The sequence below is a fragment of the Colius striatus genome, chromosome 16, assembly GCF_028858725.1.
Source record: "Colius striatus isolate bColStr4 chromosome 16, bColStr4.1.hap1, whole genome shotgun sequence".
NCBI lineage: Eukaryota > Metazoa > Chordata > Aves > Coliiformes > Coliidae > Colius > Colius striatus.
Window position 1 is genome coordinate 3,927,365 of NC_084774.1, and position 25,831 is coordinate 3,953,195.

Genomic DNA, 25,831 nt, shown 5'->3' on the forward strand with positions numbered 1-25,831 from the left:
CAGATTGCACAAACCTTTTATTCTCTGGCTGGGGCAATCAACCCCCCAGCCAAACAGCCCAGGAAGGGCAGTCACTGCCAGCCCTGAGCTCTGCCCCTGCTGCTGGAACAGGCAGCAGCCTGGCTGTCAGCCACAGGCCCCACAGGGTGCTGAGCTCCTCCTCAGCACCACTGTGCCCCAGGAAGGGCAGCTGCTGCTCTGCTGGCACTGCAGAGGCAGCCTGGGCCCCAGCCCAGGGCACTGCCACAAAGCTGCAGCCCCTGAATGGCTCAGCTGAGACGGACTGAGGCTGGAAGAAGAGGCAAAAGAACCCAGGGAAGGAGAACCACCCCCCACCCCCACCCAGCACTGCTTCCAGCCCATGAAACCCAGAGGGAGACACATCTCACCCTCCCCTGCTGCTGGTCCCAGAGAAAAGGGCTGGGGCTGCTGGGCCAGTCCCTCTGCTTCCTCCAGCCCTGCTCCTGCTCCCACCCACAGAGCCCTTTACTGAGACAGGGCTCCTTCCCATGCTGGCAGAGGCTCAGGGCGGGTGACACAGCTCCCAGGCCCTGGGATCTGCCACAGTCCCCAAGGGATTCCTACACCAACACGTGGGGATCTGCTGGCTAAAGCTGTGACACAGGGGCACCCAGGGGCAGCAGCACCTGGGCCAGCAGAGCAGGAGCTGAGCAAAGCAAAAGTGAGCAAGAGGCCCTTGGGCAAATCCCCCCAGGGCAGCTGTAACTCGAGCAAGGGCCCTGAGGAGCCTCAGGCACAGGGAGCAGTGGAAATCAGAGCTGCAGCTGAAGGAGGGCTGGAGAGAGCAGGAGCAGCTGGAGAGCACCAAGGCACTGGGGGACACAGCCCACAGCTGAAGGCTGGTACCTGCACCTCCACCTTTCTCCTCCCAGTCTCCAGCCTTTGGGGTTTGTGTGTGTCCAGAAACGCTGCAGCACGGAGCAGGAAGCTGGGAGCAGTGCCTGGGGGGTACCTCATCCCTTCAGCTGTGCTGCACAGCCCCCTGCCCCCAGGCTGGCCCCCAGCAGGGCCGTGGCACGGCAGAGGAGAAGCTGAGGTTGGCACACAGGAGCTTTGGGCAGGAGGAGCCCAGGCCTGGGGCTGCAGGGGAGCTGCTCACTGCAGGTACGGGGTGTCCAGCACAGCCACCCCCGCTGCCACCCCCCCATCCGCCTGCTCCACGGCCTTGGTCCGCAGCAGGTGCCCGGCTGCCCTGTTCAGCACCAGCTCCTTGCCCTGCCTGCAGAGAGAAAGGGCAGCTCAGCCCCCAGGGCACAGCACACACAGCCTTCAGCAGGCACCGTGCCCTCCCCTCCCTCCCCAGGGCCGGGGCAGAGCTGCTCCTGCCGGGGTCTGTGCCTGGCTCTGGCTGCTCTGCACACAGCCAGGGCTGGGCTCTCAGAGCTGCCACACTGCCCTGCCTCTGCCAGCTGCTCAGGAAGGGCTTGAAGCTGCAAGCTCTGGAAACGTTTCTACGGGCCTCTGAGGGTTTTAAACCAAAGCAGGAGCTGTTTGGGGTTGAATGTGCCCATGTGAAGCCTTTGGGTGCTCCTGAGGTCATCAGGGGGCTGCATGCAGAGGCTGGGAGTGACACAACTCAGGGGTGACACACCAGAAGTACCAGCAGCAGGTTGGGCAGCAGTTCAGCACCTGAAGGGAGTGCTCAGAGCTGCTGGGGGGGACACAGGCCACGAGGGCCCCTTGTCCCTGTACCTCCCCCACTCCCTGGGGCTGTGTGTGCAGAGAGGGGACAAGGCTGAGCAGCAGCAGCAGCACCTGAGCAGCAGCAGCAGCACCTCACCTAACATAGACCCCGAAGATCCCGAGCTCTGAGATGCACTGGGACACGTGGAGGGGGCTGTGAGCCCTCAGCAGGTAATTGAGGGCTGGCTGGGGTTTGATCTTGTCCATCAGGATGTAGGAGTTTCTCTCAGGGCTGTCTCTGAGCTTCTCCAGGACCTGCCTGAGCTCTTCACCATAGAGGTTGTTCCCTGACAACAAACCCAGCGAGTCAGGCCCTTCCCAGCACAGCAGGAGCTGTTGGCTGCAGCTGCACAGCCCCGAATGCCCCAACAGCCCCAACACTGGGCTCCCCACACGCAGCTGGGGCCTCCAGCACCACCTCACTGCCACCACTAGTCCCCCTGGTACGAGCAGCCACAACCACCTCACCCCACTTCTATCCCTCAGCACAAGAGCAGGAGGAGCCATCCCAGAGCTGCTGCCCCTGCTGCAGACTGCAGGCACTGTGTGGGGAGCCCCAGGGCCCAGCCCCAGCCCCTACCTCCACCTTCCCTCTGCGGCTTCAGCACAAAGCGGTCGGGGTCGGCGATGGCCGCCGCAGCCATCCTGTCACCTTCCTCCCCCTGGCAGGACAGCACAGGGACAGCAAAGCAGCATGGAAACACAGAAGCACTTTGGTTGGAGAAGCCCTTGAAGCTGCTGCAGTCCCAGCCCTCCCCTCACCCTGCCCAGCCCAGTACTAACCCCTGGTCCTCAGCACCTCAGCTCCACAGCTTTGGGATCCCTCCAGGGCTGGGCACTGCCCCAGCTCCCTGGGCAGCCTGGCACAGGGGCTCACACCCCTCTCAGGGAAACAGTTCTGCCTCAGCTCCAATCTCAACCTCCCCTGGGGCAACTTGAGCCCGTTTCCTCTTGTCCTGTCACTTGTTCCTTGGGAGCAGAGACCAACCCCCAGCTCCCTGCAGCCTCCTGTTGGGGAGTTCAGAATGATGGGGGTTGGAAGGAACCTCTACAGATCAAGTCCAACCCTCCTGCTAAAGCAGGCTCACCTAGATCAGGTGGCACAGTTGCAGAGTGCTCCTGTCTGCCCTCAGCCTCCTTTTGTCCACGTTCAACCCCCCAATTCCCTCAGCTGCTCCCCAGCACCTTGTGCTCCAGCCCCTTCCCCAGCTCCAGCACCAGGGAGGAGCAGAGGCTCAACCTGAGCAGGATCTGGGGTTCCCAGGGCACACAGCAAAGCTCTCCCATCTCCTCACCCCAGGAGGCCTGGCCCAGCCCGGGCAGGGGCTGCAGGTTGCTGCCACTCACCTGCTCCAGCGAGTAGAGGCCGGTGAAGGTTTGTCGGAGCCGCGACACGGCCTCGGGCTGCGTGGGCAGCAGCTGCTCCAGCACACCCGCCCTGCTCAGCTCCTGCTGCACCTTCTTGGTGCCAGCCAGCTGTGTGGCAATGTCAGGGCACTTCACCGCCCTCGACCTCTCCAGCAGCAGCCTGGCCTCCCAGTTCTAAGGCAGAGACACACAGACGTGAGGGTGCGGCCGCCGCTGCCGCTGTGTTCGGTCGCTGAGGCGGGATCCGGCGCGGCCCGGGCTGGAACTGCAGCTCCCAAAGGCATCCCCTGCCCAGCCCGGCCAGTGCTGCCACCCCCAGACAGCAGCGAGGCGTGACCCGCGGCCCCACAGCCCCGGGCTGGGGCAGAGCACGGTGTGTGGAGCGAGCCCCGGCCCCGAGCGCAGCCGCAACAGCCGCCTTAAGCCACGTTGTAGGGCGGGGCTGGGGGAAGAGCCCACACGAGGGGTTTCTGGAGGGGAAAGCCGCCCATTTCTGTTACCCCCTGGGTGCCAGAGACCCCCTTGAGCGGTCCCAGCTCCCCAGTGCCATCAGGCACACTGGGCAGGGCTGACCCCAGCCAGGCCCCTGGGACCGCTGCGTGTCTCAGAACCGCAGCCTGAGGCTTCTCAGGGCAGAGCAGAGCATCGGGCTGACCTGCTGGTTGTAGCTCTGGGGCACGTAGCCCTCTCTGTAGTACACGACTGCTACCTCCTGGCCATCCCTGCAAGGACAGGAGGGGAGAGGCAAGTCAGCAGGAGCAGGCCAGGCCCTGCCCGAGGCCCCAGCACCACGGGGGCTGCAGCGGGTCAGGCAGCCACAGTTACAGCAGTTCCTCCTCCTCCTGGGCCCTTCTGCTCCTGGCTGGGACTGCCAGCCCTGGTGTGGCTGTCAGGGAGCTGACACCTGCCCTCTGCCCCCAAGAGCCTCAGCGATTCAAGCTGCCAGCCCAGCACACAAGTCAGAGCCCAGGGGGTTTTTTACAGAGCTTTTGCCCCAGGAGCCAGGCCTGGGAAATTCTTGAGGCTGAGAGGGAAAAAGGTCCTTCTGTAGTGGCAATTCAAATTCCAAGCAACTCAGCCACGTGCCCAGGCACCAACCTGCCCAGGCAGGGCTGGCAGTGATCCCCTGGCCATGGAGGAGGAACTGGCACGTGGCAGGGAGGGGAGAGAGCCTGCAGGGGGAAGGGCAGGGGACACACTTTTCCCTTCAGTGTCTGCTGGTGACAAATGTGTTTGTTATTAAACCCAGCAGAGCCCCAGAGGTCAAATCCTGGAAAAATGAGAAAACCCCAGTGGAATGGAAGTGTGTTGTGCTGGGCTGAGCTGCTGCAGGCACCCTGAGCCTCAGCTGGGACACTGCCAGGGCCTGCAGCCTGGGACTGCACGTGCTGCCCAGCACAGGGAGGGGGAAGAATCACAGATTTGGTTTGGCTGGAAAAGCCCTTGAAGCTGCTGCAGTCCCAGCCCTCCCCTCACCCTGCCCAGCCCAGCACTGACCCACAGCCCTCAGCACCTCAGCTCCACGGCTTTGGGATCCCTCCAGGGCTGGGCACTGCCCCAGCTCCCTGGGCAGCCTGGCACAGGGGCTGACACCCCTCTCAGGGAAACAGTTCTGCCTCAGCTCCAATGAAAGCTCTCCTGGAACAACTTGAGGTGTTTCCTCTTGCCCTGTCATTATTTGGTCTCTTTTCCCAACTCCCAGCTCACTGCAGCCTCCTGTCAGGGAGTGTCAGAGGGCTCCTGTCTGCCCTCAGCCTCCTCTTCTCCAGGCTCAACACCCCCATTCCCTCAGCCCCTCCCCAGCCCCTTGTGCTCCAGCCCCTTCCCCAGCTCTGTGCCCGGCTCTGGCCACGCTGCAGCCCCTCAGTGTCCCTGTGGCAGTGAGTGAGGGGCCCAGCACTGAACACAGCCCTGGAGCTGCAGCCTCCCCAGGGCCCAGCACAGGGGACAATCCCTGCCCTGCTGCCACAAGCCAGGATGCTGTCATGGCCACATGGACTCATGTTCAGCCATCTGGGGGCGTTCCAAACCAACAGATACCATGTGCACACATAACACTTCCTCCCCCAGCACTAAGAAGCCAGCCCAGGTCCTGCTGGCAGAGCACCAGGTGAGCAGGAAATGTCTTTGTGGAAGCCTCTGGAACACACTTGGTAGCAGAGGGATGTGGAGGAAGTAAAGCCCCTGCAGAGCTGTGGGGGCCAGGGCTGGAGGGAAGGAAATGATGTTTCCAGCTGTAAGGAAGTGATGTGTGTATGCACAACAAAATCATTGCAGCTGGAAGAGGGAGCAGCAGCAGCAGCATGGAGCACAGAGGGAACTGCTTTCTGAGGCTGTCACTGCTTACAGTCAGGACATACCAGCAGCTCTGGTTGGCAATTGCCCCTCAGGGGCCTGTGTGTGTCAGGCAGGGCCAGGAACACACACCTGGGCTCATACTCACACAAACAGCCTCCTGGCAGCATCCAGGGAGCCCTTCTCAAACACGTCTCTGAATCGCTTCCTGATCACACGGATCTTCCTGGAAGAGAGGAGTGGGAGAGGCACTGCACTGAAATCCCAGCAGCTGCAGCAAGGGGGACCCATCAGCTCCCTCACAAACACCCTCAGGCCCAGCACTATGGAGCAGGAGCACCCTCAGGCCAGAGCACTCCCTGCTCCCAGCACCCAGCCTCTGGCTGCAGCCCAAAGGCTGCAGGAAGCAGAGCAGCTGCTGCCAAGGTGCTGAGGGGACTGAACAGGGAGGAAAGGCTGTGGGGCCTGGGGAAGGCTGAGACAGGCCCTCACCAGTGCTGAGGAATCCTTAAAGGGTGGGTGTCAGGAGGCTGGGGCCAGTCTTTGTTCTGTGGTGGCCAGTGACAGGACAAGGGGTAAGATCAGAGGCTGGAACACAGGCAGTGCCACTGGCACAGGAGGAGAAACTCCTTTGGTGCTTAGGTGAGGGAGCCCTGGCCCAGGCTGCCCAGGGAGGCTGTGGAGGCTCCTCAGGAGGTTTCCAAACCCACCTGGACACGTTCCTGTGTCCCCTGAGCCAGGGGAACCTGCTTTAGCAGGGGCTGGGGCTGATGAGCTCTGCAGGACCCTTCCAAACCCACCATTCCATGATTCTAAACACTCACCTTTCACCTCTTAAAGATCAGTCAGTATTTGGGGTTATTTTTTAACCCCTACACAAGAGTTTCACTCTCTGCTCCAAAGCCCAGAGCTGCAGACTTCCTGCTTCTCCCAGCCCAACCCCTTCCTGCTCTCCAGCCTCCCCTCCACACTGTGGCCTCACTGATCAGCATCACCCCACACCCCTTTGTTCTCTGCAGGCCCCCTCCAAACCCCTTCTCCTCCAGGGCCCTCCCCTCCACTGCCCTCCTGCTTTGCTTTGCCCAGATCTTTCACAGTGGATTTGTAGCTCTACTTTTATGTGCCCCAGGGAGGAAGCAGGACCCTCCTTAACTCCATTCTGTAACTTATTGTCTTGTAAAGAGACCTGTCCCACAGCAAAGCTGCTGCTGGTGCTGCCCTGAGGAACTCAGAGGCACAGAGTCAGTGAGGAATCAGCTCTGGAGACCAGAGACTGTGATGGGCACTGGTACTTCCAGCAAAGGGCTGATGAGAGGCTTTGGGAGGCTGCTGAGGAGATGAAAGTGAGTGCTGAAGGAACACTGAAGGCACAGCTGACCACAGAGGTAAGGCCAAGATAAAAGCTGCCCTGTTACATAGCAAGATGTGCCCTCTCACAGCCCCAGAAACCATAAAGGGGGTTGATTTTATCCTGGAGTAGGTGGCAAAGGAAGAAGCAAACGGGTTCAGCACACCTGCACCCTTCCCTGGCCTGCTCCTTTGCTCCTGCTGCAGGGCCTGGAGACACGCCACAGCCTGCCCTGAGGGAATCACCACAATGTGGCAGCACTTTGCCCTGCTGCCCTTTCCCAAAGCTGCACCATCTCCTCTCCCACCCCAGGGAGACACAACCCTTACCTGCTCCAAAGCTCACTCTCCACACATCGCTGGTCAAAGATGTTCCTCTGGTCTTCCTCCACCAGAAACATCACCACAGCACTGGAAGAGATCCCAAAGACATTGTTAACCCCAGGAACACTCCACACCCCCCCAGGATCATCAGCTTTCCACCTCTGTGAGCTCTGTATGGGGCTGCTGAGCCCCACCACTGCCCCAGGGTCCCTCTGCAGCTCTCTGCCTTTGCCACTGCTCTGCTCAGGGTGCCATGGGCTGAGAGCACTGGTGTGGCTGAAGCCCAGAGGGCAACAAAGCCCCAGGCAGCCACCTGCCCACTGCCTCTCCTCACATCTCCCCTGGGATGAAGGAAACCCAAACTCATAGGTCAAGAACAGGTATAATAACTAAACTGCCATAACTGAACTAAACTATCATAACAGTAAGAAGAATAAAGTATAATAAGGGCAATCAAGAGAACTAAAGCCCAAGCCAGAGAAGTGATGCCCAGTGCACTCACTGCAATGCCTCAGCACTGAGCTCCCCCACAGCTGCCCCCAGTTTCTGTACTGGCACGGACTAGCCCTGGGGCTAGTTGGGGTCAGCTCTGCTGGCCATGCTCCCTCCCAGCTCCTTGAGCCCCTCCCCAGCCTGGGTGAGCAGCAGACCTCTGTCACCAACATTCCCTTCAGCATCACCCCAAAATACAGCCCTGGAGCAGCTCTAGGGAAGGAATCAGCCTCTATCCCAGCTGCCAGCAGGACAAGCAGCTTGTCTAGCTAACGGGCATCTTCTGGAAAGCATCATTTGGTGCCTGGCCAGGGGAGCCCCAGCCCTGCCTCACCTGGGTGAGCCGTAGAGCTGCCAGGCCGTGGCGATGCCCTCGGCCAGCCCCGCAGCCGGCTGGTTGGGCAGCAGCCGTGACGCCTCCTCCCACCTGCCCAGCACCTGCAGCACCCTCCTGGGAAACAGAGACAGAGCTGTGACTGCTGGGAGAGCCTGTGAGCAGGCTGAGGGGCAGGGAGGGCAGGCCAGGCCTTACCTATGGACAGCCATGGTGCGGGAGATGAGGCCCCCGAAGCTGGCAGCGATGGTGTTTATCTCGATCTGCTTCAGAGCTGGGGTCCCGTCCAGCCCACGGTCAAACATGTAATCAGAGCGGTTTATGCCTAGAAACACAGACTGACACACAGGGGAGGTGAGGTGGGATCTCCTGGGCACCTTTACTGCCAATCCCTTTGATGATCTCGCTACAAAATCCCCCTGAGGCAGCTCCAGTCGCCTCGGCTTTGCTGAGAGCCTCTGCAAGCTGTGCCCCTGGGTGCTCTGCGCCTGGCTCAGGGCCCACAGCCCTCCCCAGTACTCCAGAGGAGTTACAACAGTGGGGAGAGCAAAGGGAGCTCTGCACAGCCAGCCTGTGCAGCACAAGTGCTGACACAGCATGTGTCTGCCCAGGCTCCTGGAGGACAAACCACATGAAACCCTCCCAGCCAAGACCAACCAAAGGGCACAACCATCAAGCAGGGCAAGGTCCTGAGCTCCCAGGCCAGAACTGAGACAGTGGAGCACAGGGAGAGCCCAGCCTGGCTGCCCAGAGCTGGGCTGCCCTGGCCAGTACCTGAGCCAAGCCTTCCTCCAGAACTTGCTTGTGGATTCTGAAGAGCCGAGCTGTGAAGTCGTCTACCTTGATGGTGCTAGAGAGAAACAGAGACCAGATCAGCCCCCTCACACCATCACAGAGGAGAGAGGAAATTAACCCCTCCCCAGAAAAAACACCCCTTACCAGGGTCATTCTGCAGCACAGGCAGCAGGGCTGTGGCTGCCCCGAGTCCTACAGCTCTGCTCATGCCCAGGCAGGGAGGGCCACGGGCTGTAACCGTGGGGCAAAGCCTCAGCACAGCTGCTCCACAGCTCACCCTGTGAGGCAGAGGTGCCCTTCCTTGGCAGGGCAGAGACAGCACAGGAGGAAGCAAAGAAGTGCAGCAGATTCTGCAGATACAGGGAAGAAATGAGAGGTCTGTCTGTGCCGGCACACACAGCTCAGAGAAGGAGTGTCACAAGCTTCAGCCAACGCCCCCTGTCCTGCTGGGCTCCAAACCCTGCATGCCATGGTGCCAAGTGCTCCTGTGGCCCTGCTAGGGGAGGCAAATCAGGGTCCCAAATCCCCAAGCTAACTGCCAGCAGCACCCCCAAGGAACTGCCTTGAGACATGGGGTAGGAGGCAGCCTGGGGCATAAACATGCCAGCCCCAGGTACAAGTGTGTCCCTACCAGCTCTGGGGCAGACACAAGTGTTCCAACAGCTCTGAGGGGTCAAAGCTTTATAGCAAACCAAGGATGCTGGGAACCCCTCTTTTGCTGTGTCCCAGTGCCAGAGGCAGGAGCAGGGAGGGCAATGGGGTCAGCCTCACACATCCCAGGGGCTGTAGGAAGGGATGGGTGCTCCAGCACAGGGCAACAGCTTTAAATCCAGAACTCAGGAGCCAGAGCTGAGCAGTTCCCTGGCTCCCAGAGCTTGGGGGTCACCTGCCCAGCACAGCTGGGGCAGCAGGGCACAGATCAGAGGCTGGAGTGGGGAGGGAACAAGCACCATTTAAACATAAGGGAAAAACCATTTCACTGCTGAGGTGAGGGAGCCCTGGCCCAGGCTGCTCAGGGAGGGTGTGGAGGCTCCTTCTCAGGTTTCCAACCCCACCTGGACCCATTCCTGTGCCCCCTGAGCCAGGGGAACCTGCTTTAGCAGGGGATTGGACTAGATTATCTCTAAAGGTCCCTTCCCACCCCCATCATTCTGGGATTGTGTGATTCTGTGATACCTACAGGCAGGCAGCATAGCTGGTGGTTATCCAAGAGCCAAAGGCAGATGCAAAATGAGATTAAGATAAAAGAATAAACCCAGGACTCAAAGGAGTCTCCAGCAATTTGAATTTAGGGCCCAGGGGCCAACAAGCTCCCAGGTAAGAGTTCACAGGCTTGAAACACTGGCAAAATTGAAGATAACTGCAGAGAGACAACTCTTGGCCATGTGTCCCATCTTCTGAGGCCCAAGGAGGCCTCAAAACCACAGAGACTTGATGGAAATTCATGTTATGATAAGGAATGCAGCAAAGGACAGAGGACAGGAGTGTCCAGCTCAGCTGGAAGGACAGGGCTGGATGGAGGGCAGGAGCACCCAGGAGGTGAGAAACGCTTTGCACTTCTCTGATTCAAATGCAACAACAGGCAAGAAAGTTACCTGGCCAGAGTATGCTCCAGGAACTCCTTGTTTTGGCTGATGGCATCCACCAGCAGGTTGAAGTCTTGCTGCACAGCATACGCCTGCTCAAACAGGGCCCTGGGCACCGCCGACGGCAGCAGCGTGAAGGGAGCGTAAGTCACCACCTGCAGCCAAGGGTGCAGCAGCACACAGCTCACCCAGAGCCTCCACAGCTGCCTCCTCTGCCTGCCTGAAGCCACCCCCAAACCCTCCCCAGCGCAGCCCTGGCCTCAGCCCTGCTCCTCCCTCCCTTGTTGTGCTTTGCAGGCTGTGTGTGGAGCCTGCAGAGCTCCAGCTGGGCTGAGTGCTGCTCTCTGAGCGCTGCTCTGCTTCCACCTCACCTGCAGAGCACTGGCTCTAAAACACCTCAGCTTCAGGGAAAAGGTGAATTTGCCAGTCCTGGGTTTTGCCCATCAGTGTGGCTTCCTTTGACGCCTCCTCACTGGGTCCCACTGCTGACCCCTGGCTCACCCCAATACATTACACCAGAGAGCAGTTCCCAGTTCACATTGTTTTTTACATGAGACAAGGGATGTTGGCAGTGTGTTTGGTTTCCTCAGAGCCCTGACCTGGCCATGGGGTTGACACACTGTCATGGAGCCCTCCCTTCTTACACCTCTGCCAGCTCTCAGGCTCCTCAAGGACCCAACTCCAACAGCATCCTGCTCCTACACAGGGGTACTTCTTCCTGAGACCCCACATGACATTCATGGTTACAAATCCATCGAGGGTGTGTGTGAGGAGGCTGGAGCCAGGCTGTGCTCAGGGATGCCCAATGACAGGACAAGGGGCAATGGGGACAAGCTGGAACAAAAGAGGTTCCAAAGAAATACAAGGAGGAATTTGTTCCTTGTTGAGGTGAGGGAGCCCTGGCAGGGGCTGCCCAGATGGGTGTGGAGGCTCCTTCTCTGGAGACATTCCAAACTCAGTTGAACGAGTTCCTGTGTGCCCTGCTCTAGGTGGTGCTGCTCTGGCAGGGGGGTTGCACTGGATGAGCTTTCGAGGTCCCTTCCAGCCCTTCAGATTCTGTGATGCTGTGATCCCTCCAACAGGCTGAGCTCCCCATCAGCACCCTCAGCCCAGCCAGCTGCCAGAGACTCACCACGGGTGACCCACACATCAACCATCCCTGTCCCCTCATCCCAGGTATGGGGCAAAGGCTCTCTGGGATAAAGGCAGCTGAGAGCATGCCAAAAGGAGAGGCTTCTCCAAGAGAAACTCCCCTGGTTCACAGGGTCATACAGGTGAGAGGCTGAGAGATGAGCTCCCATCACCAAACATATGGGGCTCCTGGCAATGTCACAACCCCTTCCACATCTATTCCACCCCTTGGAAAAAGGCAACTAGACAGCAGGGCTGTCTCTCAGCAGCAATGGGCACTGTATGGCAGGGCTGTCTCAGCAGCTATGGGCACTGTATGGCAGGGCTGTCTCAGCAGCAATGGGCACTGTATGGCAGGGCTGTCTCAGCAGCTATGGGCACTGTGTGGCAGGGCTGTCTCTGCAGCAATGGGCACTGTGTGGCAGGGCTGTCTCTCAGCAGCTATGGGCACAGTGTGGCAGGGCTGTCTCAGCAGCTATGGGCACTGTGTGGCAGGGCTGTCTCAGCAGCAATGGGCACAGTGTGGCAGGGCTGTCTCTCAGCAGCTATGGGCACAGTGTGGCAGGGCTGTCTCAGCAGCAATGGGCACTGTGTGGCAGGGCTGTCTCTCAGCAGCAATGGGCACTGTGTGGCAGGGCTGTCTCAGCAGCTATGGGCACAGTGTGGCAGGGCTGTCTCAGCAGCTATGGGCACAGTGTGGCAGGGCTGTCTCTCAGCAGCTATGGGCACAGTGTGGCAGGGCTGTCTCTCAGCAGCTATGGGCACAGTGTGGCAGGGCTGTCTCAGCAGCTATGGGCACTGTGTGGCAGGGCTGTCTCAGCAGCTATGGGCACTGTGTGGCAGGGCTGTCTCTCAGCAGCTATGGGCACTGTGTGGCAGGGCTGTCTCTCAGCAGCTATGGGCACTGTGTGGCAGGGCTGTCTCAGCAGCTATGGGCACTGTGTGGCAGGGCTGTCTCTCAGCAGCTATGGGCACTGTGTGGCAGGGCTGTCTCTCAGCAGCTACGGGCACTGTGTGGCAGGGCTGTCTCAGCAGCTACGGGCACAGTGTGGCAGGGCTGTCTCTGCAGCTACGGGCACAGTGTGGCAGGGCTGTCTCAGCAGCTATGGGCACTGTGTGGCAGGGCTGTCTCTGCAGCAATGGGCACTGTGTGGCAGGGCTGTCTCAGCAGCTATGGGCACTGTGTGGCAGGGCTGTCTCAGCAGCTATGGGCACTGTGTGGCAGGGCTGTCTCTCAGCAGCTATGGGCACAGTGTGGCAGGGCTGTCTCTCAGCAGCTATGGGCACTGTGTGGCAGGGCTGTCTCAGCAGCTATGGGCACTGTGTGGCAGGGCTGTCTCTGCAGCAATGGGCACTGTGTGGCAGGGCTGTCTCTCAGCAGCTATGGGCACTGTGTGGCAGGGCTGTCTCAGCAGCTATGGGCACAGTGTGGCAGGGCTCTCTCAGCAGCTATGGGCACTGTGTGGCAGGGCTGTCTCTCAGCAGCTATGGGCACTGTGTGGCAGGGCTGTCTCAGCAGCTATGGGCACTGTGTGGCAGGGCTGTCTCAGCAGCTATGGGCACTGTGTGGCAGGGCTGTCTCTGCAGCAATGGGCACTGTGTGGCAGGGCTGTCTCTCAGCAGCTATGGGCACTGTGTGGCAGGGCTGTCTCAGCAGCTATGGGCACAGTGTGGCAGGGATATCTCAGCAGCTATGGGCACAGTGTGGCAGGGCTGTCTCTCAGCAGCTATGGGCACTGTGTGGCAGGGCTGTCTCTGCAGCTATGGGCACAGTGTGGCAGGGCTGTCTCTCAGCAGCTATGGGCACTGTGTGGCAGGGCTGTCTCAGCAGCTATGGGCACAGTGTGGCAGGGCTCTCTCAGCAGCTATGGGCACTGTGTGGCAGGGCTGTCTCTCAGCAGCTATGGGCACTGTGTGGCAGGGCTGTCTCTGCAGCTATGGGCACTGTGTGGCAGGGCTGTCTCAGCAGCTATGGGCACAGTGTGGCAGGGCTGTCTCTCAGCAGCTATGGGCACAGTGTGGCAGGGCTGTCTCTCAGCAGCTATGGGCACTGTGTGGCAGGGCTGTCTCTCAGCAGCTATGGGCACTGTGTGGCAGGGCTGTCTCTCAGCAGCTATGGGCACAGTGTGGCAGGGCTGTCTCAGCAGCTATGGGCACAGTGTGGCAGGGCTGTCTCAGCAGCAGGCCGGGGGTGAGTGACAGCCCTCCGGGCCGGCTGCGCCTCAGCCCCCCCGAGCCAGGCCGTGGCTGCAAAGCGCTGCACAGCAAAGCCCGGCTCGGCAGCGGCTCCTCCCCGCGCTCCGCCGGCTTTGCTGACTCACAGCCCGGCCGGGGCCGCTCCCGCCCGCCCCGTGACTCCCTGGCACTCACGTCCGAGGCGTTGGGCTCGCCCGCCGTCCGCATCAGCACTCCCTCCAGCAGCGCCGCGTCCACGGCCGCCGCCGCCGCCTCCCGCACGGCCGCCTCGTCCCGCACCACGTCGTCCCACAGCGCAGCCATGGCCAAGCGCTGCGGGGACACGGCACGGCGCCCCCTCAGCCGCTGCGGGGACACGGCCCGGCGCCCCCTCAGCCCTTCCCCGCCCGCGGCCCGGCCCGGAGGCGCAGCACGGCCGGGCACGGAGCCCCCCGCTGGTGGAAGCCACGACCTGTCGCGGCCCGGCGGGTCACGGCCGAGCCGAGCCGAGCCGAGCCGAGCGAGCCGAGCCGGGTGTCGGCAGCCCCGTGCCGCGCCCCGTCCCCCGCCCAGGCCGGGCCCCTCCGGCCCCGCGCCCCGCCGCCCCGCACCTGCTCCCGCCGGCCGCCGCCGCCCCGCCTGCCAGCAGGCGATTGGACGAGCCTCCCGCTCTAGCCCCGCCCCTCGCGTAGAGATTGGCAGCTCGTCCGACCTATCAGCGCGGGGCGGCGAGGTGCGGCGGGCGGGGTCCGACACGGGGTGGCGGGAGCTGCGGAGCCGTGACGTCATACGCGCGGGAAATGCGCGGGGCCGGGCGAGCTGGGCACGGCGGGTGGTCGCCAGCAGCGGGGGTCGCGCCATCGGCCTCTGCCCACGCGGCTGGAGCCGCTGGGAGAAAAAGTCGAGGCCCTCCCAGGTCATCGTCACCCGTGGTGACGTCACCGCCAGCCGTAATGACGTCATCTCGCGGCGGGATGCCCGCAGCCCCGCACGGGAGCCCCGCGCGCCCTGGCCGTGGAGCCCCGGGGGAAGGAGCCTCCCCGGCTTGCTCTGGCCGTGGGGCACGGCGCTGCGGCTGGGCACTGGCGCCGGGCTCCTGCTCCTGGTGCCATCCCTGCGCTGGCAGAGGTGAGGTGGCCACTCGGCCTCGACGTCACCTGTGCCCGGGGCCTGAGGAGCAGGTATGAGGCGGCTAAGGATGATCTCAACAATGGATCCGTCACCAACACTTGACAAGGCTGTTTCCTGGCTGTGTATCGGCACATTTCACTGCAGCAGCCCCTGCCTGCTGCCGTGCCACAGAGTCCCAGCATGGTGGGGTGGGAAGGGCCCTGCAGAGCTCATCCAGCCCAACCCTGCTAAAGCAGGTTCCCCTGGCTCAGGGGGCACAGGAACGTGTCCAGGTGGGGTTGGAAACCTCCTGAGAAGGAGCCTCCACACCCTCCCTGGGCAGCCTGGGCCAGGGCTCCCTCACCTGCACTGTGAAGTTTTTCCTTAAGTGGAACGTTTTGTGTTCCAGCTTTTGTCCATCACCCCTTGTCCTGTCATTTGAGACAACAGGAAAAAAAAGTGCTGCCCCATCCCCTTGACAAACACCTTTCAAATACTTGTTGATGAGATCCCACCTCAGTCTCCTCCAGACTGAACAGCCCCAGGTCCCACAGCCTTTCCTCAGAAGGAAGATGCTCCAGTCCCCTGATCATCTTGGTGTCCCTGCACTGGCCTCTCTCCAGCACTTCCCTGTCCCTCTGGTGCTGGGGAGCCCAGAACTGGCTCTTTCTCATTGTCACTTTCTCTTGCACTGGAGCTGCATCATCTGTTGCCTCTGTGGGAGCTGAAATCCGCCCTTTGCAGCAGGGGAAGAACTGCAAGCCAGGCTTGGGAAATGTAACAGCCCAAACTGAACCAACATTGAAAACATCTCCATGTTTTCCACTTATTCAGTGTCTCCTTTGCCCACATCCCTTTGCCACTCTGCACTGTCAGGACCCAGAAATGGGGGTGGTGGAGGGTACCTCGATGCAGCCCCCATTGCAGACAACCCCCTCATCGATCCTGAGGCTGCTGAGTGCCCCAGGTGTCCCAGGGGACATCCCTGGCCCTGTGCTGTGGCAGGAGGCACTCCCAGGTTGTCAGCAGGCTCTGGGATGCCCTGAGGCACAATGCAAGCTGATATTTGCCTCTGCCTTCAGTTGTGAATTCACACTCACGCTCACCAGGGAGTTCCTCGGGAGATAGGGTTGCTCTCTGCTCCGGTTTCGGAGAGCCCCATGGCTGGGGGCTGTTCTGTGCCTCCTCACTTGGGTACAGCTGGTAAATCTCAGATTTCAGAACAGTTTCATACACTTGCAGGACATTCATTTCCCAGCAATAGGGCTCGAAATGGCAGTGTGATAAATCAGGAGGGTTATTTCTGCAGGAACATGTCTGTATTAGGAGCAGATAACATTTGTTTATGTGTAAATAAACCCAGACCTAACCAGGGCCTTTCTATTCTTTGGTTTATATACACAAAGGAACTGTCAGTCCTGTCTCTCTGCCCTTACAATAAGTATAATAAAGTGAAACTAGCATGAAATCAGTGGGGCTGTGGCTTTACTTAGCCAAGCCTTGAAAACCTTCCATGGAACCTCCTCACCTCCTTGGTGACCTGTCCCAGGGCTGTAAGATGCATCACTGGATGGCCTGGGAGGAAGAGCAGATCCTTTCCTTGCTTGGCCACTGGCTTGAGGACTTTTTGCCAGTGTGCTGCTCATGTCATCACCCACAGCTTCACCCTGGGGCAGCAAGGGGAGCCCTCAGGCAGGGGGACACATGGAGAGGCAAGTGCAGAGGCAGCCCATGGACCTGGGATGTGGCTGCCCATGGTGGAGAGGTTTCTCCAGCCAGTGCCTGGTGTTACACTTGGTTGTCATGGACTCATAGAATCATTTTGGTTGGAAAAGCCTTTGAACCTCCTGGGGTCCCAGCCCTGCCCTCACCCTGCCCAGCCCAGCACTCACCCCTGGCCCTCAGCACCTCAGCTCCACAGCTTTGGGATCCCTCCAGGGCTGGGCACTGCCCCAGCTCCCTGGGCAGCCTGGCACAGGGGCTGACACCCCTCTCACAGAAACAGTTCTGCCTCAGCTCCAACCTCAACCTCCCCTGCAGCAACCTGAGCTCGTTTCCTCTTGTCCTGTCACTTGTTCCTTGGGAGCAGAGACCAACCCCCAGCTCCCTGCAGCCTCCTGTCAGGGAGCTGCAGAGAGTGCTCCTGTCTGCCCTCAGGCTCCTCTTCTCCAGGCTCAACACCCCCATTCCCTCAGCCCCTCCCCAGCCCCTTGTGCTCCAGCCCCTTCCCCAGCTCTGTGCCCGGCTCTGGCCACGCTGCAGCCCCTCAGTGTCCCTGTGGCAGTGAGTGAGGGGCCCAGCACTGAGCACAGCCCTGGAGCTGCGGCCTCCCCAGGGCCCAGCACAGGGGACAATCCCTGCCCTGCTCCTGCTGCCACCCCAGTGCTGATCCCAGCCAGGATGCCCTTGGCCTTCTTGCCCACCTGGGCACGCTGCTGGCTCCATGTCCTCCACAGATGAATCATCACCAGTGGCCAGGACTGGCTGGGAGACACATGGCTCTTCATCCTATTACCAGCTCCAGGAGTTGTCCAGGTGTCTCTTAGCTCAGCCCTTAGGGACCTCTCATTGAAATGAAGCTCTGTGATTGTAGCTCTCCAGTACACCCATCTTGATGGTTCTCTGGCCTCAGGATTCCTACTCTCTTTTTCATCTCTTCCATCCCTTTGATGAGGAACTGTGGATTCACAGCTCAGTAAATACACATCCCAGCTGTGAATTTAGAAATGAACTGGTGATGGAGTCTTGTCTTGCTGCAAAACCACTCTGTGCCAGGAGCCTGCTGTGGGTCTTCCATCAAGGGATGGAAGTGAAGAACAAAGTGCAAATGTTTTAATGATGATACAGCAGGACAGAGTTTACTCAAACAGAAGCATTTCCCCTCTCAATCCTTGGTCTTGGCAGGGTCCCAAGTCCCCCCTTCTCTCTGCTCCCAGAGTATGAGAAAGGGCATGAAAAAAAGATGAGTTTCTAAGCAAAATGTTGCAAGAAATGGTCCAGTTTCATCACAAAGAGCTGGGAAAAGCTGCTGCCCTGTCCTTAGGAGTTCCAGAACGAATATACCCTGCTCAGACTGGGAAAAAGGCTTTTTATAGAGAGTGTAACTTGCCTTTTCTTTCTCTTTTCCAAATCCAGTCAGAGAATGAGATCTTTTCCAAGTAACCCAGTAGCCTGGGGAGGATTTGTGCATGCCAGTGTCCCATAATCTCAGCTGCAGTGCGAGGGAGCCGCAGCGCAGCCTGGGGAAGGTTAAACAATAAAACAGATATGGCAGACATGGTAAGCATTTGGCATGTCCCATGCAACAAAAGATGAACAACGGCAACTGGGACATCATCTTTATTTGCTAAAAATAGAGTCCTCCAAAGTTTAAAGAAAAACACTTTATGCTTGTAAACCTCTGCTTCAAGAGCCTTCAAAGATGGGCTTTGTGGCCCTGGGATGTCGCATCCCCTTTCAAAGGCTGCCCAGGGCTCAGACAATTGAAACTCAATACAACATCAGCCACAACGAGGAGGGGGGATAAATAGTTCTGACATGACCCTGCTCCTCTCCCTCATCAGAGACTGGTGTGTGAACGTGAGCTTGGCAGCAGGTACATCCCCCAGGCAGCCACATCCAGAACTGGGGGTGCCCATGGCACAGCCCAGGTGCTGCAGCTGTGCCAGGCAGAGCAGTGGCACAGAGTGCACTGGCAGAGGCACCTGAAAGGCAGCAGCTCCTTTGCCCACAACGCTGCTGAGTTATGCATGGGCATTTGATACACTGCAGCTGATGGGCCAGTGCCAGAGTGGGGTGCTGGCTGCCCATCTTAGCCTTCAGAGAACTGCTCCTCAGCTGCAGTGGGCACACAAGCCTCTGCTGCTACCCTGCAATGGGGGCAAAAGAGTGAAGCCCCTCAATTCTCCTTTACTCACCCAGTTGCAAAGAAACCAACACAGCCAAGTTTGAGGTCTTGGCCAAGCCTGCTGGATCTCAGGATGTTTGTGCAGCTCGTTTCCACAACCAAGTAGTACCAAAGCCATGCACTTGATGCCAGGAGGGGAGGGGATGATGTGATGTTAGGCACCAGGCAAATAAGGAGACAACAATAGGGCTATTGTAATGGAAAAGAGTCCAGAGGGCTCCAGAGATTGACAAACCTCTGGGTGGCCCATTGTGCATGAGAAAAGTAAGACAGGGCTCTTACACCTTGGCTTCTCTTGTGGTATAAATACCAGCTTCAGCCAGGGCATGAAAGAAATCTATTGTCTCTAAGGGCATATTTCGGTGTGAAATGCTCTGGTGAGGCTGGCAAGCTTAAACTCCCCACACGTGTGCCTATTGTTTGAAGTGCAGAACAATTGAAGGGTGCTCTCATGGGCTAAAGATAGAAAGGCAGCTGGTGCTGTCCTTTTCCCTGTAACTGAGAATAAAACAATGCCCAAGTATTGTCTGCATTGCTGGAGCAATGACATTGGACTCTCTGCCAAGAGGGAGTCTAAAAGATCAATGAAACCCGGGTTATTTATAAAGGGGCAGTGTCATTTCTTCCCCAAAGTAATTTCACTTCCTTTAGCTTTTCCACCAAGCCTTTCTGCACTGTGAAGTGGCCGTGGAGAGGGGTATAAATAGCAGTGAGCCATGCTGCTGGAGAGGCAGGACTGGCTGGTGGAAAGCAAAGCTGCTGTGCTGGACCTGCCTTTGGCTGCACCTTTGCTTCCCTGAGCTGTGCCTGAGGTGGGGACCAGCCATGGATCCTGCTGGGGCACAGCCCCAGCAGCCTCTGCACTGCATGCAGGGACCCAGGAGCTGGTCCCTTGGGGATGGGGTCCCACTGATATCAGGACTTGCTTCCCAAGGTAGGGAGGCTTAGTTCTCCCCCCCAGCCAACAACCAGGCGGCTGCACAGGCTGTGTGTGTGAGTCCAGCTCAGCTGCTCCCTGGGGATGCTCATGGTAAATCTTGAGGCAGAGCCTTGCTTGCAGACAGGGGGCTTCATGTAGGGGAAAGCTCCAAGATGGCATCCCAGCAGGGCATATCCAGACCAGAGACTGGAAATCAGGCATGTCTGGTGAGCCACAGTGGCGTGGGAAGCTCTGCTCTGATGTGGAGTCAGGCAGGAATAGTGCTCCCTCCTACGACAGCGAGTCCTCAGGAAGGTCCAGGGCTACCAGATCCCATGAGGAACTCCCATGTCTGTGGCCACTCAAACAGTTGTCCCTTGCCATCAGATAAACTGGGCTCAATCTAGTGTGAAGTTTGACAGCCTAGTGCAGTGGGGAGGACAAGCTGAGCAGCATCTGAGCCCTCAGTGAGCAGAAGGGCAGCTCGATGGATCAGGACAGCAGAGCCATGGCCTTCCCCAGGCTAAGAAAACAACTGCTAAACCCAAGCAGCAGCTCCCAGCCCAGCATGGGCACTTCCATCAGCTTATCTCCTCAACAGGGCCTTAGTCTAGTTTCCTATGGAGCAAAGGAGAAGGTGCATGAGGAGTGAAGAGAGCAGGAGGCCATGATGAGATTGTCCAGGGATGATGTCTGTGAGGGGCTGGTGGTGTGGGCTTGGTGTGTGTGTGCAGGACATTGCCCACCCTCCTGCTCTCAGGTCTGAAAGCAGATAGAAACTGATGCAGAACCAGAGCAGCTGGGGCACTGCTGACCCTGCACATGGGCCAGCAGAACCGTGCCCCAGCTCTGGTTGTGCTCCAGGGCAGGCCTTGGCCATGATTTCCAACAGCTGCTCCCTGCCAGGGTCTGTCCTGGCATGCCAGCAGCAATTAAGGTGCTATTAAGTAAATGAACTGGGCAAGAGCCTTTTTTCTCTCCTGGTTTTGAAGTGCATTGCCAAAACCTCAACAACTCCACTGAAGGCTCACATTGCTGTGATTTTTGCAGGCTTCATTGCTGAACACATGCTTTACTGTGTCAATCCCAGTAGAAAGGAAACCCCCCAGAACCTCAAAGCTGGTAAATTCAAAGTAACCAAACAAAACCTCTCCAATTTTCTCATTTTCCAGATCTTGCCATCTCCATGCCTGGGTGGGACCTGACCAGCACTTTGCTTGCTAACTCTGGCCCACTAATTTCTCACAGCATGTCTCTTCCAGGTGCTTTCTCACTCCTGACAGTCATTTTGGAGAGTTCTTGAATGCAATGTAAGCACTGTGTCTGGAGGCTCATAGTGCCCATGCTGCCCAAACCTCATGCCATGGTGAGCTGTGTCCCGCTGCACTGAGGCACTCATGGCTGGGAAAACTTCTTTACTCTGTGGGTGAGGGAGCCCTGGCCCAGGCTGCCCAAGGAGGCTGTGGAGGCTCCTCCTCAGGAGGTTTCCAAACCCACCTGGACACGTTCCTGTACCCCCTGAGCCAGGGGAACCTGCTTTAGCAGGGGGTTGGGCTGGATGAGCTCTGCAGGGCCCTTCCAACCCCCATCATTCTGGGGTTCTGTGATTCGTGCATGTTCCTGAAGGTTCAGAGAAGCAGCACCTCACTCCTAGGAGCAGCCACCTCAGGCCAGGGGAATAGCACTGTCCCTGGGGTGGGATGTCCAGGCTGCAGAAGGCTTGTGCTGGGAAGTGCCCAGGGAGCTGTGAGATGAGGACATCCTGTGCTTGTCCCAGGCTGAGCCCCATCAGAGCACCTGCCCTTTAGCATCGCTGCTGATGCTGCAGGGTGCATGGAAAGCTGTGGGGGCTGCTCTGTCTCTCACCCTGGCGAGACAGGGTTGGGGGGATTTGGGGGTTGGCTTTAGAGAGAGCTTTACACAGCCAGGCTGTCACCTCCTGTCCTGCTGTGAGCAGACATCCTCACTCCATGGAAATATGCCCGAAATAGCCCTTCCGCAGATTGTCTTTATCTAATCAGGCGCCTCCAGTGCATTTGAGGGAGCTGATAGTGGTGATATGTTAAGTGTGGAAACCTCTAGCCAACTGCCCAACACGTAGAGTAATTCTCCTTCCTGCCACTTATCAGAGGCTGCTAATGGGAAACATTCCTCCCTGGGGTCGGGAGCAGCAGTGGGATCTCTCTGGAGAGGCTGAGCCCCTGGAACCCTCCTGGCTCTCCAGGGCTGGGTGGGAGCTGATTTGACCACAGAATGCTCATTGAAGGGACAGCTCTGCAGTCTCCTGCTGGTGGTGTCCTTTGGGGCCATGTCTGAGGAGCCCCATCCTCTTCCCTCATATCATGGGACACCAACATCAAGCACAGAGCTATAGGGGGAAGAAGGGGGATGCCTCACTTGTCAGGGGTGATGCTCACACCGCTGAGGGTGGTCGTGCAGGGCTGGTGGGACATTTGGGCAGACTGTTGGCTTTGGGCAGTAGCCACAAGCAAACTCTCCTCTGTCCCAGGCTAAAGCCATGAGCTCTTCACCGTGCCCATGGGGCTTTGTGGGAGGTGCACAGGGGCCTTCTGAGTCCCAGTCACGCCTGCCTGAGCAGGGCACGGCTCAGGCCTTGCAGCAACATGAGGATGAGCTTCCTACCACCCTGCAAACCACATCACAAGCGCCAGCACCGAAAGTGCCCGAGCCCAGCGGAAGAGCACTTCAGCAGCTGCTGGAGACACCATTCCACATTGCCCCTTCCACAGATCTGCTCAGCCTTTGATGGACCCTGCTGGAACCTCTTCAAAGAGGGAGAGAAAGTAGGGCGAGCAGAAGGAACTGCAGAAGGAATCTCCGAAAATAAAATCGCTTTCAAGATAAGGCAGGGGAGGGGGTGAGCAGAGCACGGGGCCAGTACATGCCCTGAGAAGAATGTGTGAGGCTGGGCCAGCTGGTAGGTCTGGGCAGAGAGCTCGTCCCACTGCCGAGGCGCTGGTGGCAAAGGGACTTGGCATCAGAGCCGCCAAAGGCCTCGGGTCTCTCCAGGGTGTGGGTGGAAGCCTGACTCCGAGCCCAGCACACAGAGGCAGAAGACCACTGGAGTAACCTCAGAGGGAGCTGTGGTCCACCAGCACCCGTGGCTCTGGAGGACACTGAAACTGGCATCTTGGCAAGGTTGAGCACCTCTGTCACACCACAGTCAACAGGGACTTTTTCTGTTGTCTCCAGGGACAGGGCAAGGGGTGATGGGCACAGGCTGGAACACAGAAAGTTCCACTTAAACACAAGGAGAAAGTCCTTTGGTGCTGAGGTGAGGGAGCCCTGGCCCAGGCTGCCCAGGGAGGGTGTGGAGGCTCCTTCTCAGGAGGTTTCCAACCCCACCTGGACATGTTCCTGTGCCCCCTGATGGAGGGGAACCTGCTTTAGCAGGGGTTGGGCTGGAGGAGCTCTGCAGGACCCTTCCCACCCCACCATTCTGGGATTTTATGATTCCAGGACTGACATTCCCCCTGTGGTCTCCTCAGGAGAGTTGCAGTAGACACATCCTCAGAGTCTTGCTCTACACCAGGTGCTGCCAAAGCCCAGTGAGGACCTGAGCTTTCTGGTGCAAAAGTGCCCAGATGGGACACAGAGATGGGGGCTTGGACCACATTTTATCCTGATGTGCTCAATGTCCCCTTGTGTTACACCAAACAGCCAGTGAAGGCAACATCAACCCCTCGCTGAGCACAGCCATTCTCTTTGCTGGAGCTCAAGCCACAGGGAGTCCTCCTCCAACCCATGAATCTCCCACTCCAAAGCAATGTGGGAGGGCAGAGCACCTGCCTGGCAGGGGGGTATGGAGGACACAGCACTGGGCACCCAGACTCGTGGGGTGTTGCAGCTGACCATGGCTGTGTGCTGGATGGAAGGACTGGCCACTGCTGAGCCCTCATCAGAAATCCCCTCCAGTGCCTGGCTGAGGTCCTGGAGCTGCAAAAACCTCTCTGCTATCTGGACAATGTGCCCAGGCTGAAGCCACATGCCCTAAGCAGCTCCTGGTACTGCTATTCTGGCTGTAGCACAGGCCCCAGCACATTGAGCTTGGGCACAGCACTGTGCAGCTAATCCTTAATCACACAGTGACTCAGTTTCCCCTACTCTCAGGAGGATACAATGAGCCCAAGTTACTTTGGGGTGTGAGATGTACTCAATGGGGAATAGCAAAGCCATGGGCCCTGGCTTTCCCTTGTCACCTTGGTGGGGTTATTGACCAGGGCATGACCACACGACTGGGAGCCAAGAGGCACCCCTCAGGATGAGGAGCCATCCAGACCACCCAAGGGAGTCTGAATGTGCTTGTAGGGGTCACTGCATTAAGCTGATTTCCAGTGCTGGAGGTGGCTGCAGCACATTTCACACAAGTGTGTGTGGAATCCAAGCAGCCCATGAGTGCCCCTGCTCCCATGGCAGGCACAGTGTGGTGGTGTGTCTGGGAAGGAGCAGAGCAGTGCTCCAGAGAGGACTTGCTGTGTTTCCTGGAGGGCTGGGGTCTGTAGCCCACCCTGTCAGGGCACACACAGCCCAGCTGCAGTCCCTGGGCTGCTCCACAGGGCCCTTTGCTCAGGGGAAGGACCCTGACAGCAGAATCCTTTGGTCTGGTGTGGGCAGGAGGGAGATGGGGTGAGAAAAAGTATCCAGCCCTGCTTTGCAGCAACCTCTCTGCTGAGGGGTTTTGAGTCTGGCCAAGCCATGAGCAAACTCCCACACCAAAGTGAGTGAGCTGTAGGAGCAGGACCTGGGAGTTACTGCTGGGCAGAGCTTGCCAAAGGCAGAGTCCATCCACAGCAGTGAGGGCTCAAGCCCCACTACCCAGCAGCATGCCTGTCCTGGGGGGCTGCCCTCAGGCCACTCCAGATCAGGGGAGCATCAGACAAAACTGTTGAGTCTCATCCGTATAATCAGAAAAGCAAATTGGTTGCTGTTAAATGGGCTGCAGCTGGTGTGCCTCAGGAAACAAACCAAGCCCTTTGAGAAGATGGCAGTGGGGCAGCAGAGACCAAGCCCTGAGGTCCTTCCCCAGTTCCCTACTCCAGGGCAGTCTGTATGTGGAGAGGCTCAACCAGAACTGAGCAAGAGGTTGGGATGGTCCAGCTTGGAAAGCCAGTGGCCATACACCTTCCACCAAGCAGCAACTGTCCTGGCAGGATGAGGGCAAGAGCAGGGGGACTCATTGCTCAGGTGCAGGAGGACAAGGTAAAGCTGTTGTTCCCCTGCTCCTCACGGGAGCAGGCAGTGCAGGCAGGCTGGAGAGCTGCTGTGCCTCCCTGAGCTGGAGTCTCTCACTCTGCCTTTGTACTCGCCTGACAATACAGGAATAAAAATAACCAGGCTGCACTTGCAGCGAGATAAAAGCGAAGTTTGCCTTTTGTGTCTCTCCGGGCAGTGGGACAGCAGCACCAATAGAGCTGTGTGGACATGACACATGGGAATTTCTGACATATCTTTTCCCACTCTGACCTTGACAGACACAATAAAAAGGGGCTTTGCTGCACGCACACAGCCACTCAGTCCTATCACTAAGGTTAGTAAGAAAGAGCATGTCTGTGTGCACGCTTGTCCTCTGCTACTAACCCGCTTCACCTCTGCAGGGGGGATGTTCCCTGAGGACGGGGCTGACTCTGGCAGCACAGGGGAGGGGGACACAGACCTGCATCCAGAGCCTTTTTGCTGGGGTCTGTGTGCTTTACCAAGCTGCTGACTCCCAGCAGTGGAGTGGCTCCGCTCATGGTCGCTGTGGTGTTTGAGCTCCACTGTCTGCTGCTGCATCAGATGGATCTCAGAAAGCACTATCGGAAAAGTGCTTTTCCAAGCAGCTGCCTTCTAGAAGAGCTCTCCCCAGGGATAAGACCCCCAGTCTTGCTTTTATCTTCCTGCAATATCACTCTGGCAAACAGAGCTGAGGCTTTGCAGAGCTTTTGTGCAGGCGACCAGGGCTCCATCAGGGTGGTTTTAGCTGAGCTTATCAAGCGAAGGGGCTGTTGTTGGCTGTGTCTGGTGATGCCTAAAACCCGATGGCAGGTTTTGACACCAAAGTGATGCTGACTTAGCCAGCTGGGACTTGCTGTGGGAGGCTGATAGCAGCAGAAGGGAAAGTGTTCAGCAGTTGTCTTGTTATTACAGTTATTAGCTGGTATTGTCACTGTCTTCTCTCCCTCTCTCCCATTAAAATCATGTTTGGTGGCTGTGCTGCCTTGGTCAGCAGCCCAGCAGCAGGTGCTTTCCCAGGCACTGACTCCTTGTCCCTTCCTTCCTTTCAGCATTCAGGTGTCTTTCACTTTTCCTTTCCTTGCTGCCAAGTCATCCTCCAGCCAGGCAAG

At 58.5% G+C, this 25,831-nt stretch overlaps 1 protein-coding gene across 2 annotated transcripts; it reads right to left on the reverse strand.

Moving 5' to 3' along the window:
• Positions 1-14,186, reverse strand: GSS (glutathione synthetase). Of its 2 annotated transcripts, XM_062009263.1 has the most exons (13): positions 14,163-14,186; positions 13,747-13,884; positions 10,255-10,400; positions 8,639-8,714; positions 8,063-8,202; positions 7,865-7,981; positions 7,045-7,125; positions 5,516-5,593; positions 3,728-3,794; positions 3,052-3,246; positions 2,285-2,366; positions 1,802-1,991; positions 1,023-1,240 (listed from the first exon to the last, which is right to left on the reverse strand). In XM_062009263.1, exons 2-13 carry the CDS (start codon positions 13,873-13,875, stop codon positions 1,117-1,119), a joined length of 1,425 nt encoding a protein of 474 aa, XP_061865247.1. In that variant the 5' UTR covers positions 13,876-13,884; positions 14,163-14,186; the 3' UTR covers positions 1,023-1,116. The 2 variants fall into 2 exon arrangements, with proteins under 2 accessions (XP_061865248.1, XP_061865247.1); XM_062009264.1 differs by lacking the exons at positions 1,802-1,991; positions 2,285-2,366; positions 14,163-14,186 and having other exon boundaries at positions 1-1,240; positions 13,747-13,932.
• Between the last annotated feature and the right edge of the window lie 11,645 nt (positions 14,187-25,831).